The 18,388-nt window shown below is 37.4% G+C and overlaps 1 protein-coding gene across 12 annotated transcripts in view; it reads left to right on the top strand.

Annotated features, from left to right (window-relative positions):
* LOC105833865 (nesprin-1) overlaps positions 1–18,388 on the top strand; it is a 138,787-nt gene that overhangs the window by 112,115 nt on the left and 8,284 nt on the right. For all 12 annotated transcript variants that reach the window (XM_036290847.1, XM_012675921.3, XM_036290846.1 and 9 more), the window contains 4 exons: positions 935–1,891; positions 8,613–8,915; positions 14,349–14,606; positions 15,641–18,376. In XM_036290847.1, the coding sequence (XP_036146740.1) occupies positions 935–1,891; positions 8,613–8,915; positions 14,349–14,606; positions 15,641–18,376 (4,254 nt within the window). The remainder of the gene's footprint in view (positions 1–934; positions 1,892–8,612; positions 8,916–14,348; positions 14,607–15,640; positions 18,377–18,388) is intronic.

Here is an 18,388-nt window from a genome sequence, read left to right as displayed (position 1 = left end):
TATATTACATAATATTATCTTCGTCTCTATCGCGCTCGTTGTCTATCTTTTTATAAAAGGTTTTAATCCATGCATTTAATACTCTTGATTATTTGTTATCAACGTATAATGCGAAGAATTGTATACAATATTTTTGCTTTTAAAAGCAAGACCACAATTTCAATGCACAGAAAAAAAAACATTTATGTTTTGAAAATATCTTTATTTTTAATATTAAATATTAAGATGAAATTATACAACGTTAAACATAATTTATTTACACGTAGAAATTTTGTATAGTTTTAATAAATAAAAAGTATATGTTCCTAAAATTATTTAATGATTTTCATGAATAGAGAGGAAAAAGTATCGAATAGGGAATAACAATTAATATTATCAAATCAAGAATTAGAATTTGTTGATACTATTATTATTAACATAATCATATATACTATATTGTGCTCTTTAGAGGGTTGTTATAATAAAAATATTTTGCTGAAATTAAAAATTGTCAAACATATAAACAACAATTGGTAAATAAAATATATTAGTTTTAATTTGACATTTAATGTTAAATATTTGATACTGTCTTTTCAGAAAAAATTTCTGATATCAAGACGAAAAATATTATAATACACTACCGTGCCTCTTGATAAAACAAGATCAAGATTAAATCAGAAATTTCTATCTTCAGATCGGTCTGTTCTTAAATATAGAATATCATAAGATTGTCATAAATTTACTAAATTTACTAAATTTACTAAATTTACTAAATCATTCTAAGAAAATTAATAAGATAGCATCCTATTTTATGATAGATCGAAAAGTAATAGCATTAGGTTCAGAATTTCTTTCTGTGGGTGTGTATTTTCTCTCTCTAATTGCATAAGTAACTAAAAAATTTGAAATAAATTAAATCTTAAAAACTTGAAGCAATTTCTTTTTATGTTTGCAGGAATTGAAAGCGCAATATGAGGTTCACAACAATATGCGTAACGAAGCGGACAACTACTTTGAGCAAGCTCTGCGAATCATACCTTTATCGGACGAAATGCTGCAACGACAATTTCACTACGATTTGCAGGATCGTTGGAATGAGGTCGGGTATAAGATCAATGAGATTCAAAAAGAAGTCACTCGCAGCATATCCTCAGATGAGATCTCGTCGAACGAGAAACTGAAATTACTCGAGAGGGAACTGAATGAATTACGAACGACCATCAACAGTTTTCACGGGGTGCTGAAGACAGAGGAGGAGCTCGACTTGTACGTGGAGAGACTCACCATACTGTTCGAAAGAATCACCTTGATCCAGAATGAGATAAGCAGATTAGGTCTTTTACCGGCGGCAGAGAGCGAAAGAGTTGGAATTTTATTGTCATCGGCGCGCTGCATAGAGGGTCAGATAAGCGAAGAGCTGGACTCAGCGCAGCTGCTCCGAGAAAAGATTCAGGCCCTACAGCGCGGACTAAGTCGCTTCCGAAAGGCCCACAAAAGACTGTCGGCGACGTTGGATCAGTGTGAGGGCAGCGAGAGGCAAGAAAGCGACCTGGTGGCCGCGGCTGTGGACCGTTGTCGATCCGTCGCGAACGAACTGGCCGTTCTCTGGCAAGACCTAATGGCGCTAAGGCAGATGCTGCACAATCTGCCGACCGGCATGAGAGTGACGGTGTCGCCGGTGAGCATAGAACGAGACCTATCCAGTATACAAGACGTACACTCCGAACTCGAATCCAGATGCGCGCATCTGCTCTCGTTGCTGACCAATAGACTGGAGTTGTGGCGGCGATTCGAGAGACAGCTGGAAATGGTGCAGCAATCCGTTCAGGAGGCGGATTACATGATGGAACTGTTGACCGTCCAGGACTCCGTCGACTACGATAGACTGCTGAAGGCCACGGAACGCCTCGAGGTGAGTTATTCTCCCCGGTTATATCGGTTCACCGCGACAGTAATTCACTCGTGACGCTAATATCCATCGTTGATATTATCAGTGGGCTGTGCGATTGATTTATGAGACGTCAATGATTCATCAGTAACATCATTTAAATATTCGTCGCGGGCGAAAATAAACGTTAAGCAGAAAAATGCGCGATTAGACTGAAGACCAGAGATCGGACTGGATAATAACCCAGTGAGAAATAGTACATCGAATCGACATCGATTCAACATCGAAATCATCATTTCGATGTCGATTCGACGTCGAATTTCATTACCGTTTCTCGCTGGGATAATCTTTAAAACTTTCAACCGACTTTCTTTATAGCGTACAATTAATTGGACCCTTTCCGTCACAACGAAATGGATTCCGCCCGGTCCCTTTTAGCTAAACCTCCTGCACGGATCGTATCTCTTCTTCTTAGCTAAACTTCTCGCGGGGGATACTTCCCTTTTTTTTCCACATTGCCGTGTAAAAAGAGAAGAAGCCCGAACTGCGCAGGAAAAGCTTAGCGAAGAGAAGCAGACCCAACGTTATGACATCATCGTGCAAATCCGATTATAAATACGGGCCGATCTTATCGGCGATACGGATTTGTACACACGGCGAGCGGTCGCGTTACGCTCGGCGCGCGCGCGCAGGCGTCGCGTTCCCGCTCTCGCGGCTTTTCGCGGCTCGGGGAGCCGCGTTATCGCACGCTGCCTATCAGTGCCGCGGGATCCGTGGTCACGTTTACGTCGGCTCGGTGTTCGCGATAGCCCCTGGGCCGTCGATACATCTCCGTCTCTCGTGACACCACGTTTGCGCTTCGACCCCGCGCGCTATCGCCCGGTCGCGGCCGAGAGATAAACGCCGCGAGTCGATCGAATGAGGCCTCGCAGTCCTTTACGCACCGGCGCGACTGTTCGACGCCGGAATTCCACGACGAAGACGAAGCACAATAAATAGCCTCAAGGTAACGTCGTCGCTCGCGAGCGTGCTTTACTGAATGGTGCGGTCGCGTTTCCGCTCTACGCGCCGTGACACGTGCCAAGTCGCGCCGGGAGAGTATTTGGAACTCCGGAATTTCCGGAGCTTTGTGTTCCAATGGAAGGCGATTGTTGAACGGCGGTGTTGAAAAGTTAAAGCACGCACCGCGCCTTTTCAGTGATGGCTCAATGAGTTTCCCAGTGACTGATGTGTATATGTTTGACAAAGTCGTCAATATCATCTGCATTTCTATCTGGAAACGAAGTCGGAAACGACGGCGGATATCGCGATTCGCGTGTTTAGAGCGGATAATGAATTTTTTTTAACGCTCCATCGCCGCGAAATAAGCGCATTCATGCGTTATCTGCGAAAGGAAACCGGATGTACGTTCGTGCGGGACTGGCATAAGCGCCGTTGTCTTTTTGACGTTAGCGCGTTGCACGTTCCACACTGATGAAAGTACAAAGCAGCCAATTGCTCTATGAAAAAGTATAAAAAGAATGGCTTTGCTAAATAAGGATGTTTATTTAAATTTTGCGAAAAAAAATTGTAAGTTCCTGTATTTTCCAGGGATTTTATTCTCAATTTTCCACGTAAAGAGAATCATTTAATACAATTTTGAAATTAAGTAATTTTATTATATCTTTTAAATAATTACAAAGGAAAGCTACTCGAGTTTTGAACATTAAATTTGAGAAAGTTCTATAAAGAAATAATGTGAAATAAAAATACTTGTATGTCACACATGAATGTAGACATAGATGCCATTTATTGCTAATCGACATTTTGAATAAAATTGTCAAAAAATAATCAGAGAAGAATAATCAAAGAAATTATTTTATAAAAAAAGAGAGATAAATAATTTAAATTTAAAATTCTATAATTTTTCTGAGTATTAATAAAATTTAAGATTTTCAAGAACAAAAGAGAAATTCTCTGAAAATGTCGGGACTTTCTGGTTTTTTTCCCCCAACAGTAAACATTTTATAAAGTGTCTAAAAATTAACGTATACACAGAAAATAATTTTGTTAGGTTATTAAAATAATTATGAAGGACGTTCGAGCATGACGTAATGTTACAAAGTTTTGACATTTTAGCAATCAGCTCGAACGTTCTAATTATTTCGATGATCTAACGGAATTATTTTTAGATCTGTAACGGTTACATTTTTAGATAAGCAAACTCGTTCTTTCCGTGTATATAAAGAATCATTTGCGGCGCATCGTATGTGGTTTGCCTTCTTAACAATTATCACCTTGTACCGTTCATAACACACTGTTTAACTCTTTTGCGGTTGCGCGAACAGGTGCTTTTATGTGGTCCTTTGCAAGGCACGCAGTCACCTTTGCTCCGGATACGCGGATCAGTGCGCATGATACACTGAGAAAAAAGTTAACTTGATTACTTTTGGCAATCTGATTATAATTTTTTATTATTAAATATTTACATATTTTTCATTATTTTTATTTATTTATTTATATATTTAACTTTAAAATGATCTTAAAGTTGTCTGTTGTATCAACATTTTTTAATTAAACTAATCTTTTAATTGACTTTATAGAATCGCAAAATTCTTTTACAGATTTAAAGTACGCACCAAAATCTAGGAGAATACAGTCGATTTAATATCGAAAACAAAAACAAATTGTATTTTTGGTACGTGGAACTGTCACTTAATGACAATATTTTTTTAGTAAAAACAAAATTTACAATAAACAAAATCTACGATATACAGGGTGTTTAAAAACATGTCGGTCAACGCTCGTAAAAAGGTAGAAGGGATCGAGATGAACATAAAAGTCCAATATTGTTTTGGGTTAGGTCCACCAATAATCGAGATATTAATTTTTCAAATTATGCGAATGAAAGCGCATCGAGGGAAGAGCTCGATCCGCTCGAGCCATAACACGGAAGAAAAAATTTATTGTGAATGTCGATGTGAATGTGTGATAAACTTTTATTAATTTACCGTTCACAATACGATAGAAATTAATTAGATTATTTGCAGATTTTATACGTTAATATCTCGATTATAGGTGGACCTAACCCAAGACAATATTGGACTTTTATGTTCATCTTGATCCCTTCTACCTTTTTACGAGCGTTAACCCACATGTTTTGGGACCACACCCTGTATATGTACAAAATGAAACCATATTCCTCTAGGGATAACATATATGAACAATATTGTGGAATTCAAACTAAGATTAAAAGTCTAGAAAAAAAGGATTAGTTTTATGAACTTTTTATAACTGCAAATCCAGATATAAGTTAGAAAAAGAGCAATCTGAAAAACATTTTGTTTATTCTTGGTACAAAATCCAGTTCATATGATAATATTAATACGTATACTTTAATTCTGGAAAAGTATTTTTGAATCTATAAAAGAAATACTTACGAAATCTTGTTAATGCACGAATAATCCTATATTATCAACCCCGATCAAGTTTGACGGGCACTTTAATAGCATCCCCTTAATACATAAATATAAGTTGAAAAAATTTTAGTCAAATTATCCGTGTATGCGGTTGCGAATGAAGAAGTTCTCAGTTTTCCATGACGTTCATGAGATCGTCATTAACATTTCTTTCCGAGGGCGGCCGATTATTCTTCGCGAGAAAATGATTTCGTAAGGATGCATTTCCGCCGGATCGTCGTGTCCCTCTTCTCCTTTTTCCATACGCGAGACCGTTGCGAATTCGCACGTCGCGACGAGACATATGAAGCAAGCCTGTGCACACCGTTATTCATATCAGATGCGTATTAAATCAGCATATATTACGCCAGGTATGAAATCGTTACAAGCAACAGGTCGTCTGTAACGAGATAGTGTACGTATAAAGAACACAAAGTAGCTCGGGATCTCCCGTTTGCGTGTGATTGGCCGAGATACATAAAGACGATTACATTAAGTACAAGTGTACGGTTATCATTTCATCGCGTATGGCTACACGGAATTACATCTATCACGATACACTTAGGATCAATCTTGAAATTACACGTATAAGACAAACACGATGGAAAGTATCAAAGACTACTTGTGTAGAAATCTTACGCGGTTCTTTGAGCGAAGGATAAATCAATAGCGGAACGATATCTACGATGTAACATGGCGCATTATAATCGTACGAAATTAACAGTAATGGCGCTTAATTGCAAATAACGCGAGGCACGTCTCAACTTAATGAAATACAATTGATTTCAATTAACTAATGATGCCATTGATCAGTGTGTTAAATGCTATCTTTTACGCGATTTACGAGTGATCTTAATTTCTGCAGTTTTTCTTTTTACATTGAAAATATTTTATTCTGAAACCAAGAATTTTTTTTCTTGTGTTTTATAATAGTCTCTTGAAATAGGATTCTCTTAACTTTGAAAGGAAAATTCATCTAATCGATCAGTAACAAATATTTTTAATTTTTATATATGTATACATATATATAAGGATTAAAAAAAGTTTTTTTTAATGAAATTTACTTTATAAATATAAAAGGAAACGTAATTTTAAAATATTAAACTTATTAGAACACGAATGTTTTCTACCAATTACACAAATTAAATATATAAACAAATGAATAAAAGTTATAAATATTGATCTTGAAAATATGTTTATTATTTGAAACGATAAAGTTAGTCTTTTTATTATTTTGTTTGAATATCACGATGTATAAGATTTCGAGCACTTAATATTAATATTGCATTGATCGCATTAAATTATAAATAATTATTGTAGACATAATTTAAATAAAACATTGTATGGGATGTCACTGTCCGAAAGTTCGTTAAAAAGAACATATTCTTAATTTCAAAGGAAACGACATGTATATTCTCATCTCAATTAGGAATATGTGTTAAAAGAGTGAAAGTATGTAGTCCTTTTATTATTCCAAGAATTCTTTTCGGTGCAGAATTTTAGCAATAGTCGCACTAGACGTGTATTAAAAATTCTGTTTTGCTCAATGCAAGAAATACTGCGCATGCAGTGCATACCAACGATGATTGGCATTCGTTAATCCACTTTAGAAATAATTACAAAAAAAAAATAGCATAAACAACTGTAGCGTTATATAACGCGGTACGTAAACTGTGGCACGTGGAGAAGCGTGCGTTCAGGAGCGTTGTCGTGGCCGTCCAAGCATATATTTACAATTTCCTCTCTTAATATGTACCGTCTATCGATTTATCTTCGAGACCCACTAGAATTTCAGAACGTCAGAACGTTCTTTAATGTCGACCGATCGGTATTTAATATTAATCAAGTTTGACATACGATCAATGCACAAGCACAAATAAAATACAATGCAATATTGGTCGCAAATAGCGTAAGTTAATGATAATTAAATAACCTTTTCTAAGACTTTTACAAAGTGTATTTTTCTTCATGTGAGGCGCAGATTTTTGGTTGTTGGATAAAAATTAATATTCTATGAGATAATGTACATACCTGTGCGTTTTCTTAGAAAATTCCTGAGGTGAACGAACTCGAGTGCACGACACAAAATTAGTTCAACCATGTTCTGACCGAATTCATGTAGGTCTCCAAACGTGCTGGTCTCGTGCCGCAAATTTATTTATAGCGTGTTTTAAGCAAAACCGGCGCTTTCTTTGAATTGTCTGACACAAAGCCGTCTATAGGCAAAATGTTATTCTTAAAATTGAAATACGTCAACGTTGAATAAAAATGGAGAAACGCAGAAAACTGCGAGGCTTCATATAATGACGAAATAAGTCAAATTGAGAGAGAGATTCGACTTATTTTATAGTATATTTTTTAAAAATAAAAAACTATGGTAAAAGATTTTTTTAAATTTGAAATTAGAATTTCAAAGTACCTTTAGTAATAATTGAAAAATATTAAATATTAAAAATTATCAAATAATTAGAAGAATAAGGGTCGGTTGTTCCAACTTCTTGGTAAACTTATCTATCAGATGAATATATGTTTGTCTTTATTTATTTAAGAAAAGAAATGAAGATAGACACATGCTTACCTAGTAGGTAAGTTTACCAAGAAGTTGGAACAACCGACTCTCAGAGTGCATAATTTTAATATAAATGTACAATCTTGGTCACAAGTATTTATTTTACAATATACATATTTAAAAAATCATACTTTTAGCTAGAGGAATTTAAGCAGAAAATATGGACTATCTTTGTTTTAAGAACTTTCTAAATTTATGTATAATGCTAATAACCGACAGGAAATAATATAATTGAAAGGTTCCAGATAAAGAAAGAAATATATAAACGCCCAATAAACTTGCTTTCGGCCAATATTAAATATATGTATAAAGGTTTGCAGCATTTATTTATTAATGTTCTATTATCAAATATTTATTTAAATATAAAGATAAAGATTGTCTATTTCATCTGCAGTGGATTTTTTCTGTAAACTCAATATTTTTAGCTGTAAACTGCGCGTCAACATTTTTGTTAGTCTTGAAACATATTTATTAGCTAGATATCGATGCTTAGAAGCGTCTATAAAAATTTTCCTTTCCGAAAAACTGTAAATAATTTACTGCGAAAAATAATAGCCTCAGCCAGAATTCAAATCTGGATTTCTCAGTATTCCGTACGGTCGTCTTTCCAATTCAACTACTAAGGCACAAATATTTAAAACTCAATTTAAATTTAAAACAATACAACAACCGTTCGATTTCTGATATTTGCAATGTTAATAATTACATTACCAATTCCTTTTTTTTTTTCATGAAACAGGGTCTAAACGGCGATTTGGGTGCTCGAGAAGTTCTCATTGGCGAATTACGTGCCGCTGCCGAGCCTCTGCGGGAGAGCTGCGCTGCAGAGGTCCGCGAGAGGGTCGACGCTGCAGTAAATGAGGCCGTACAGGCTTGGGAGGATACGAGGGCCGAATTGGATGCCCTATGCACCCGATATCAACACGCGTGCAGACTCTGGCAGCAATACAGAGACTCGAGCGCCGCGGTGAAGGCCTGGGTAGACACTCAAATGAACAGTGTGGTAAATTTGCCACCGGAGGAAGCAGGCAAGCAAGTTAAGGTAGGTGATGTCACAAATTCTTTGTCGTATAAATTAAAATGTGAAATCCTTACTGCGAAAGTAGTCCACTTTCGAAAATCTTGCTAATCTCTGTATCGCGAAAACGGAAGACATGTGCGCGTTAATAGCTGTTAACTAGTAAGTAAATAAAATTCTGCTAAAGCCCAGTAACCTTCGTGAGAATAGGAGAAAGTTACGTAAAGGACCATTAACAGGCGTTTCTTAAAAATTTTAATATACAGGAATTAGAAACATTTTGATCAAGTTTTAAAACATTACGTTGTTTTCTGCTGTAAATAATTTGCATTTCTTGCATTTTTTGTAAATTTTGCATTTACTTTTAAGTGCTAATTTATTTTTATTTATGTACGTTTAATATATGTATAGATATTTGAAAAGATATTGAGTATCTATATAATTAAACATTTTTACGCACGTGAAAGAAAATTGCCTAATATATGTATAATCATTTTATGACTATATAATTATATAATTTTCTTAGTTGTTTATTAATATGTACAAACATCTTTAATCCAATATTTTTTCTTATTTTTAAGAAAACTATTTTTAAAAATCATTAAGTACTGAAAAAAATTTCCAACGGATTTATCAATTAAATAGTCTATCTGATTGTTAATTTTGTTATCAATAAAACTCTATTGGTAAAAATATTATCCAATGAAAGATCGATATGTTCGATTTGATTTCTCATCGACTTTTATTTTGGATATACATATATCCGTTTGTTATTATAACAATGGATTATTTGATTACATATCAACAAATAATGCGCGCGCGCATATATATGTATTTCTTTAACAAAGAAATTTTAACATTTTTAATAAAATAAATAATAAACATAACTTGAGGAATGAAAACTAAAGATAATTAATTATTAAAAAGTACTTTCTTTAAAATATAAATTAATATTAATATGAAAAAAGAATTATTTATAATAATAATTTAAATGTAATAACAAATATAGTTACTACATTTTCACTGTGACGTCATAAAGAGAAGAAATATATGATAACGGTTTAAATACCGTAAAAAGTTTAAAAAAATTCAGGAATGTTTATATACATTAAACTTATTCTCAAGATTTGATTAAATTTTCATGCGAAAAGACTGGAAAACTTTCTAAAATATTATTTTTGGTATAGATCAATATGTATATCAATAGAACAAAGATAATTTTTCTCATCGCGATAACGAGTCAGCCAGGGACGTGCAACAGACGCGCTTTCATCCCTTGAATGGAGAAGCGCATGATGTCATCGTCCCCCACTGCGCGCGCGCGCGCGCACATCACTACAGCCTCTGAGAATATCATCGTACAATACAAGGACAAATAAGAAAGTCGACTCATTATCATCGTCACCCCTCGCTCACGCGCGCTCGTGCAGGCGTGCCGGCGCGGCGTGCCGGCTGGCAGGGGTAAGTCGCCGGGAGAATACGGGGCAAGAGGGCGAGCCGCGCACAGACGCGCGCATCGATCCCTCCGACGAGACCACGCCAGTTCGGTCCAGGGCGTTGCGACGTTTACAGCATCCAGCGTGCGCGCCTCTCGAAAATATCGCGTTCTCTCAAAATATCTCGTTTTATCTCGCAGGAAACTCGCGCGCGCGCGCGCGCGCACGCGTGCTTGTTATCGCGCGCTCCTTATCTTCTTGAGGAAATTTTTATGAACGTATTCACATCTGTCACGCGTGCGTGTCGAGAGTGCGTGAATATATCGCGTGCGCGCGACACGCAGGCGTGTGCGTTTGTGCGTATGAATGCGTGAATGTGAAATGCGCAACGACGATTCGGACCATGTGCCTAGACGACAGAAGTGGGTACGGTGCCGCACGTGTTTGTACAGCTTTGGAGCGGAGCTTCGTAAGAACGCGTGTCAGAAAGCATGAACGACGATCTGGAATGAGAAAGACATGTGCACGCCGGAAGAAATAAAGGTAGAACGATGGAATTTTTGAAAACTCGTAACTGGCTGCGCAAGAGATTTCTGTCGATTGTAATAACGGGATAGAAATTATCTTTAACATCGCGGAAATAACGCATGTGTCTCCTTTAAAATCATATATTTTTATTTATTTATATTCTTAATAGCGTAGGGCGTAGTTTAAACTCGAAGTATTTTTCTAAAATTTTGAGAATAACATATTTTAGTGTAAGGAAGAAACTTTTTAAATTGTCAAACTCTAGATCGGACGTTACACTTTAATGTTGACTATTTTATGAATACGTTTTGTTGATACAAATATCATAAAGAGAAATTTGAAACAATTTTAAAACTGTATTTAAAAGTCTATAAAAAAATTGATTTAAATATGTTGCAACTGAATAATGGAAAATGTACATCGAAAAAAATAGTTGCAGTAATCATAATGTCACTATAATTTATAGTCACTTTTTGGACCTACATTATTCAACAATATAAAACATAGTTTGTTTAAACTATATTACAGTTCTCATAATATTGATATTATAATATTGATTTATACAAGTTATGATATGATTGCCATTACCAAAATGAAAATTTTAATATAGTAAGTTGTACCATAAAACAATCACTATAAGCATCCACTATATATACATATGGTTATTATTATTACACTGAGAAAAAAAATATTGTTGATTTGTGAAAATTTTCTAACTAAATTAAAATTTTGTCGGTTTAAGAATTTATGCATTTTAACTGAAATGCACAAATTTTAATTTAAATGTTTATATAGTTAATTGAAGTGGTTAAATACTTCAATAGACAAAATTTAATTTAGTCGGAAAATTTAGTCAAATTAACATTTTTTTCTCAATGTAATATTATAATAATATTACTATAAAAATGATATTTTTGACTATAATTATTTTCATTTTTGTCTTATTGTCAGTGTACAAACGGAATTGAAAATGTCTGTCCTTTGTGTACTTAAGATAAAAGAATATAATCATTCAGCTTACCAAAATAGTATGTAAGCATGTTTTCTAAAGGCGGATATTGAATAAATATGCAAAGGTCTTGCCCTTGCTGAAATGTATGCGTGTCACAAAATACATATATATCCATTTGTCATCGTTAAAAGAAGTCTACGAAGAAAACTTTTTTAATTCCATCTGAGCACTTTGTGTTACAATATTACGATTTTGTGAGAAAAACAAATGTATCAGCTTATCTTTTGACGTATTTCATCTTAAGCAAAAATCTAGTAAAGTTAATATAATGTAGTGTAGCGAAATATTGGGTAATGCAGATTAAATCAATACGTTGATCGCGTGAACGTGTCTAGAATTACTCAGATCTCTTCGAATAATATTACGGGTTTGAGTATTTAATTTGTCAGGATCAGTGTTTGGTAAAACTTAATTAATTTATCGATTAATTATTATGATTAAAAATATAATTATTGTAAATATAATGAAAAAAAATATAATTATAATAAATTAAAAAAATTTTTTGTTGCCTTGAAATAAAGGCAAATTTATAATGTGCTCTCTGTTTTCTGTTCCTTATTGACCATTGCCTTTATGCCTTTTCGCACAATGTTTTATTGAAATTGACAACATAAAAGTTAACAAACTCTGAAGGAAATGAGAAACATGTAACAAGAAACGTGATGGTCAATAAAATAGTGCATAAAGAAGTAAAGTACAATAGGCAAAAAACAAGAATCAGGAAGAAGAAAGCACTGTATAGATTATCTCAGGCAATAATCAATTAAACTTTTAATCAATGAAATAAGTAAATTGTGGTATGTGATTTTGATTAATTTAAATAATTGGTTAAAAATAATAAACTGTTGATAATTAAAAAATTAATTTTTAATTTTAATTGCAACAGTGATTAAATGTCTTGTTTTATTATCAATTAATATCGATTTAAAACACACACACACACACACACAGCGGTAATAAATGTATCAATCCCTTCTGCGGTTTCAAGCACTATAATTAATGAATTCTTCACAAAGAAGATTTTTATGATTTAACAAGAATGTGCTGTTAGAAAATGAAAAACTGAATTGTGTCGACCGTGAAATACACAAAAAATAATATTTTTCGTTTTGATAACATATTTTAGATCTAATCGTTTTTTTGCATAAAAATAAAATACTTAACGAGGACTATGTAATAATAAAAATTTCAGGAAAAAAAGATATGCAGCATAGTATTTTCATAGTAAATGGTTTCTACAAAGAAGGGGTAATAGATACACATTGCATGTCTATAAATATCAATAGAGAGGAATAAACACATGCTGTTTGTGTAGATCTGTTCTAGATCCGCTTCACTTGACGGCATCTTCAACAAGAGAAATGATTTCATCTATATTTTAATATGATAGGTTCGCACTATCAATTTGATAAAAATACAAAATACAATATAAATAAATAACAATATAAACAATAATCCGAATCGTACAAGTATAGCATGGAATAATATAAGATAAATAAAAATAATATAAGATTTACATTTCGTATATTAGTCGCGAAGCATTTAAGGAATCTTTTAATTTAAATTGAAGAGTCATGTGAGCTTTTATTCATATAGTGAATATATAAAGTATTCATACAAAGCATATCTTTTAACAAAGGAGGTTTTTGTCAACTTAAAGCAATAAATAATTTCAAATTTAAATTAATAAAGAACAAAATTTTAACAATAAAAACAATTATTTATTTCAAAATTTTTTTCGAAACATTTTTTATAATAATGATAAATATTAATGTGGAAAAAATTGCAAAAGAATTATTTATAATAGTAATAATGATATCTTTTTTAATGAAACAACAAACATATTTAGTAATATAATATAAAATATAATATTTTTACATATTTTTACTAGTATACGTGTGTAATATGTATATATATATATATATATATATATATATATATATACACATATGTACATATAATATATAATATTACTTATTATTTAAAAAGAATTGTATTATTGATAAACATTTTATGCTCTTACAACTACGATACAACTACGATACAATAGTACAAAATTCTATTTTTTAAATAAATCTATAGTATTCCATTCTATAGTACCAATTTAGTGTAACCTTTTTTTATTTTAAAATGTTTTCTTCTCATAAATATAGTTTTTCAATATTTCTATAATTTTTATGTGTTAAATTGTTTAAAACTTTGCTTCTCATAAGACTCAATATTATTTTGAAAAGTTATTTCACGAAAATTCTATGGTCAAAGAATTTAAAAAAATTCAGAAATATACATTAATTATAAATTGCTTAAAACTTGATCAAATTTTTATATTATATTATATGCGACAAGAATAGCATTTCCTCCAAATAGATTCGAAATAAAAAAAATAAAAAAAAAAAAAAACGCACGAAAGGGCTTTCGCGCGAAAAACTTGAGTGGAACGCAGACGCACGCGTTAAAGTGGATATTTTAAACTTGTTTTAGGTTTGCGAGGAGACACTGGCGGAGCACAAAGAAAGACTGGCAGAATTGCGCGGTCTGGTGGCACAGATCGCATCGGACGTAGGTTTGGACGCCGGTGGACCGCTGCACTGCGAAGTTGAGGCGCTAGGTCAACGACTTGAAGATGTTCGAGAAACCTTGTCGACCCTCGCGGACACGGTGGATGCCCGTGTCCTCAACCAGGAACTCGCCCGTGGTGATCTATGCCAGACGAAAAATTTCCTGGATTCGGTCCAACAGGTACACGCTTCCGTTCATTCCTCATCCCTGCTTCTGGTTAACTACGTGTCAGTCAAGAGTCTTTTATTTGTTACAATGCTAGGTACTCGGGCGTTATAAGCGTCAAGATTCTCGTAAGAATCAAACAAAAAAAAAATTAAAAAAATAATTTTAAATTGTAATGAGAGTATTTCGATTTTTTGTTTCACATCGAACTCTAGAGCCATAAGCGTGTACGTGACGATAGTTGCGCATGCTTTTTCTCGAAGAGCGTGTGTATCCGATTAATCCTGGCACGTACATGCGAGAGGGGGGAGGGGGAACGGATTCGGGGCCTTGAGGAGCGAGACCTTCCTCGAATTTCTCACAGTTAAAACATTTTTCAAGGATCGATGTACACGTTTCCCCCTTGCTCCCGGGGAGCGATAGTTAGGCCCGTGGCGTTAGGTCGCGTTCGGTCTGACGTACTATACGCGTCCGTCAGTTTCTCGAGCGGCGCACCATTGGTGCTTGGCACAGCCCCGATCATCGCTTCGCACGCGCGTTTATATTTTAATCGCGGTAGTTCCGAAACAATTTGTTATGTCAAGGCCGAAGGGCTTAACCCGTGGTGGCAATTACATCAGTCACGAAATCCGCAACAGCTGAATGGCTGCAACGAAAACCCGTGCGCCAGAGCGGCCGAAACTTTCGAAACTTGAAGGCGGCGCGCCAGAGTTTCCGTTTCCCCGGACGGAATTTACGAGGCGCATCGTCAACGTCGATCGACAGATAAAGGCGATTCGATACGATCCCACTTGCCGGGATATAACTACGTCTACGTTATGCTGTTGAATCGTGTTTCCTTCGAGGCTTAGCTAAGAACGATACTTTAACTAGCGCATCGATCGAGGCGATTACGGCGAGAATCCGCGGAACCGAGAATTCACACGCGCTACAAATTAACTCGTAAATCCTTTTATTATCCCTGTCCATTTTTTTTTTCTTTAAAGAACCCGTCCAATAAATCGATCGAATAATCAGAAGGTTTTTTTCTTTGTTCTTTTTTTTTCCAGAGTTTAACGGCGGTGGATCAGGGCGAGTCTAACGAACAGCTGACGGTGCTGCGAAATCATCTGCTCGCGTTAACGCGAACCGAGCCGCAGCTTCAGTCGATCAAGGATCGCGCGTTAGACGTTTCCGTGCAAGAGCCCTCGGTGGTCGAGGTAGTCCAGCTATGGCAGCGCGTGTTCCAAGAGACCTTCCAGCAGTATCACCGCCTGTCGACACGGCTGGTCCGCTCGCAGGACGTGATCGCCGCGCTGAAGCTCTGGGAGGAATATCTAACGCACGTGCAAGACTTTCTGTCGAGCGGTATGCCGGGCGATTACAACGGTCTGTCGGAGCACCGGAATCTCTGCGAGGTCCATCGGAAACTCCTGCCCGAGCAGCAGAAGCTCATACTGACGGTGCGACAGGGGGAGGATCGTGATCGATCGGTCGCCGAACAGTTCAATGCCTTGACAAATCTTCACAATGAGACCCTAGCGAGAATATTGGAGCGGCACGCAACGGTGCGTGACCGGATATCGGCCTGGGACAGATACAGATTGGACCAGGGGAAGCTGCTGACGTGGTTGAAGGAGGTCGAGAGGGAGCGGCAGCGCATGCACCTGCAGTTCATCCATCTGAGACGGCTCGACAAAATTCTACAGAGGATTCAGGGGCTGCTGGACAAGATGCCGGTCGGCGAGTCTCAAGTGGAGTCCCTTCAGGAGCAGCAGGAATACTTGCTGACCAATTGCGACGAGGCGCTGGCCGTCTCGATACGCATGGAGCACGCTGCGAATGTACAACGGATAGCGAATATGCGAGCCGGTTTGGAAACTTGGAGGGACTTTGTTCAGCGAGTGCGGGGGTTGCATGAGGAGCACGTCGGCCAGTCCCAAGCGATCGTCACGACCTTCCAAGAAATCAGCCAGACGTTGAGCGCGGCCTTCCACGCGGGACCAACGAGTCTGTCCAAAACGAAGGAGCAACTTGATTCGCTCGAACACCTGAGAACTCGTCTGGCTGACGCGCAACGCAGCCTGGAGTCTCTTGGTATTGTCACGGAACAATTGAGGGAATGCCTGAGCCCGAGCGACATGAAGACATTAAACCAACAGGACGCGCTTTTGAGCCAGCAACACGGCGACCTCGAGTATCAATTGGCCCTATTGTCGTATAGGCTCGGAGAACGCTGTGCTCTTCACGGTCGATGGGAGAATAGGTTAAATAAATTATTGTTGTGGATGGAGGACGCGGCGACTAGAACGCAGGACCATGACACGATGGCGCTAGACGAACCTGAAGAGGCAATGAAGCGACTTGAGTGCGAACTGCAGACGGAGATGAGCTTGAAACAACGCGAACTCGAATGGTTACAGAATACCGGGCAAGAGCTGATAGAGGTCGCCGAGGAGGCAGAGAAAGCAAAGCTCAAGCAGTCCTTAGACGAAGTCAACGAAAAGTGGAATCGCCTAATGGCTGGTGGTAAAGCAAGAGCTAACAAGTTAGGCGATCTGATTCAAACTATGAACTCGTTGCTGAAAAGGATAACCGATTTACGAACTTGGTTGACGGGCATCGAGGGCCAGTTATCGGAGGTCATCATTATCGAGACCCCGACCCAAAGGAGCATCGATAAGAAGCTCGAAGATCACGACCACCTCAAGACTACTATTGAGGCTGAAAGCGGCAATATCGGCGAGGTGCTAAACTTGTGTGAGATCCTGTTAAACGATTGCGATACGTGGAAAGCCTCGTTCACCACGGACGCGATAAGGAACGGCATGGAGAGCGTGGAGAAACGTTGGAAAGCTGTGTGCATTAAGTCTACCGAGCGCAAGCGGAAAATCATGACGATCTGGAAGCTGCTACAGGAGCTGGACAAAATCAGAGGCGAGCACGAACCGTGGCTGGCCAAGACGGAGAAATCCTTGATGGAGTTGGAGAAGGATCTTACGGAGATTTCAAAAGAGGAATCGGGAAGGATAGCCGAAAGAGCTAAATCAATCGGCAGGGACATCGAGGCGCATCAGAAAGCCCTGAAAATCCTTGAGCAGATATTTGGACGTCTGGCCAAGTCTGGATTAGATCCCGATAACTTTAGGTCGCTCACGGCCGACACGCGGGCGATTATCGACAGATGGTTGGCCCTCGAAACGAGAATCAACGCTATCATCTCGAGCATCCAACGGGAACAGAAGACATATCGTGAGTTCGTGTCCACGCACGGTGCCGCGGTAATGGGTCTAACGCAGGTGGACGTCCGCCTGACGCAAATGCAGCACCTCGCTACGCCCGAGCAGAGATCGTCATTGCGACGAAGGCGTCAACAGTTAAGCGAGCTCGAGGAGGAGCTCGATACACAAAACGTTACGTTGCGCAAGGCAGACGAGCTGGCGTTGCGAGTCATGCAGGAGAGCAATCCGGATGACGTAGCCGCGATTCAGGAGCTGGTGGACGAATACCAGCTCTTGTGGAGGGACATCAAGGCGCGGGTGACCGCGCTGAAGGCGGAACTGGAGACGCAGGAAAGATCGGAGGTCGACGAGGCAGTGCAGGTGGAGACTTTGAAATTTGAACAGGACACCGCGGTTCAAGTGGACACCTTACCGAGACTTGTTAGGATGACTTCGTGTGACGCGTATCTGATTGAACTGGAAGCTGCCTTAAACGAATGCAACAACGCCCTGAACGCCCTGGAAGCGGCGGTGACACCCGATCCTGTTTCCGGTCCTGGGCTCAACGCGGCTGCTAAGACTATCGTAAGATTTTCG

Source organism: Monomorium pharaonis, chromosome 8, assembly GCF_013373865.1.
Source record: "Monomorium pharaonis isolate MP-MQ-018 chromosome 8, ASM1337386v2, whole genome shotgun sequence".
In the NCBI taxonomy this organism is placed as follows: domain Eukaryota; kingdom Metazoa; phylum Arthropoda; class Insecta; order Hymenoptera; family Formicidae; genus Monomorium; species Monomorium pharaonis.
Note: the sequence above shows the minus strand (reverse complement) of the source record. Positions and strands in the feature narration are given on the sequence as shown.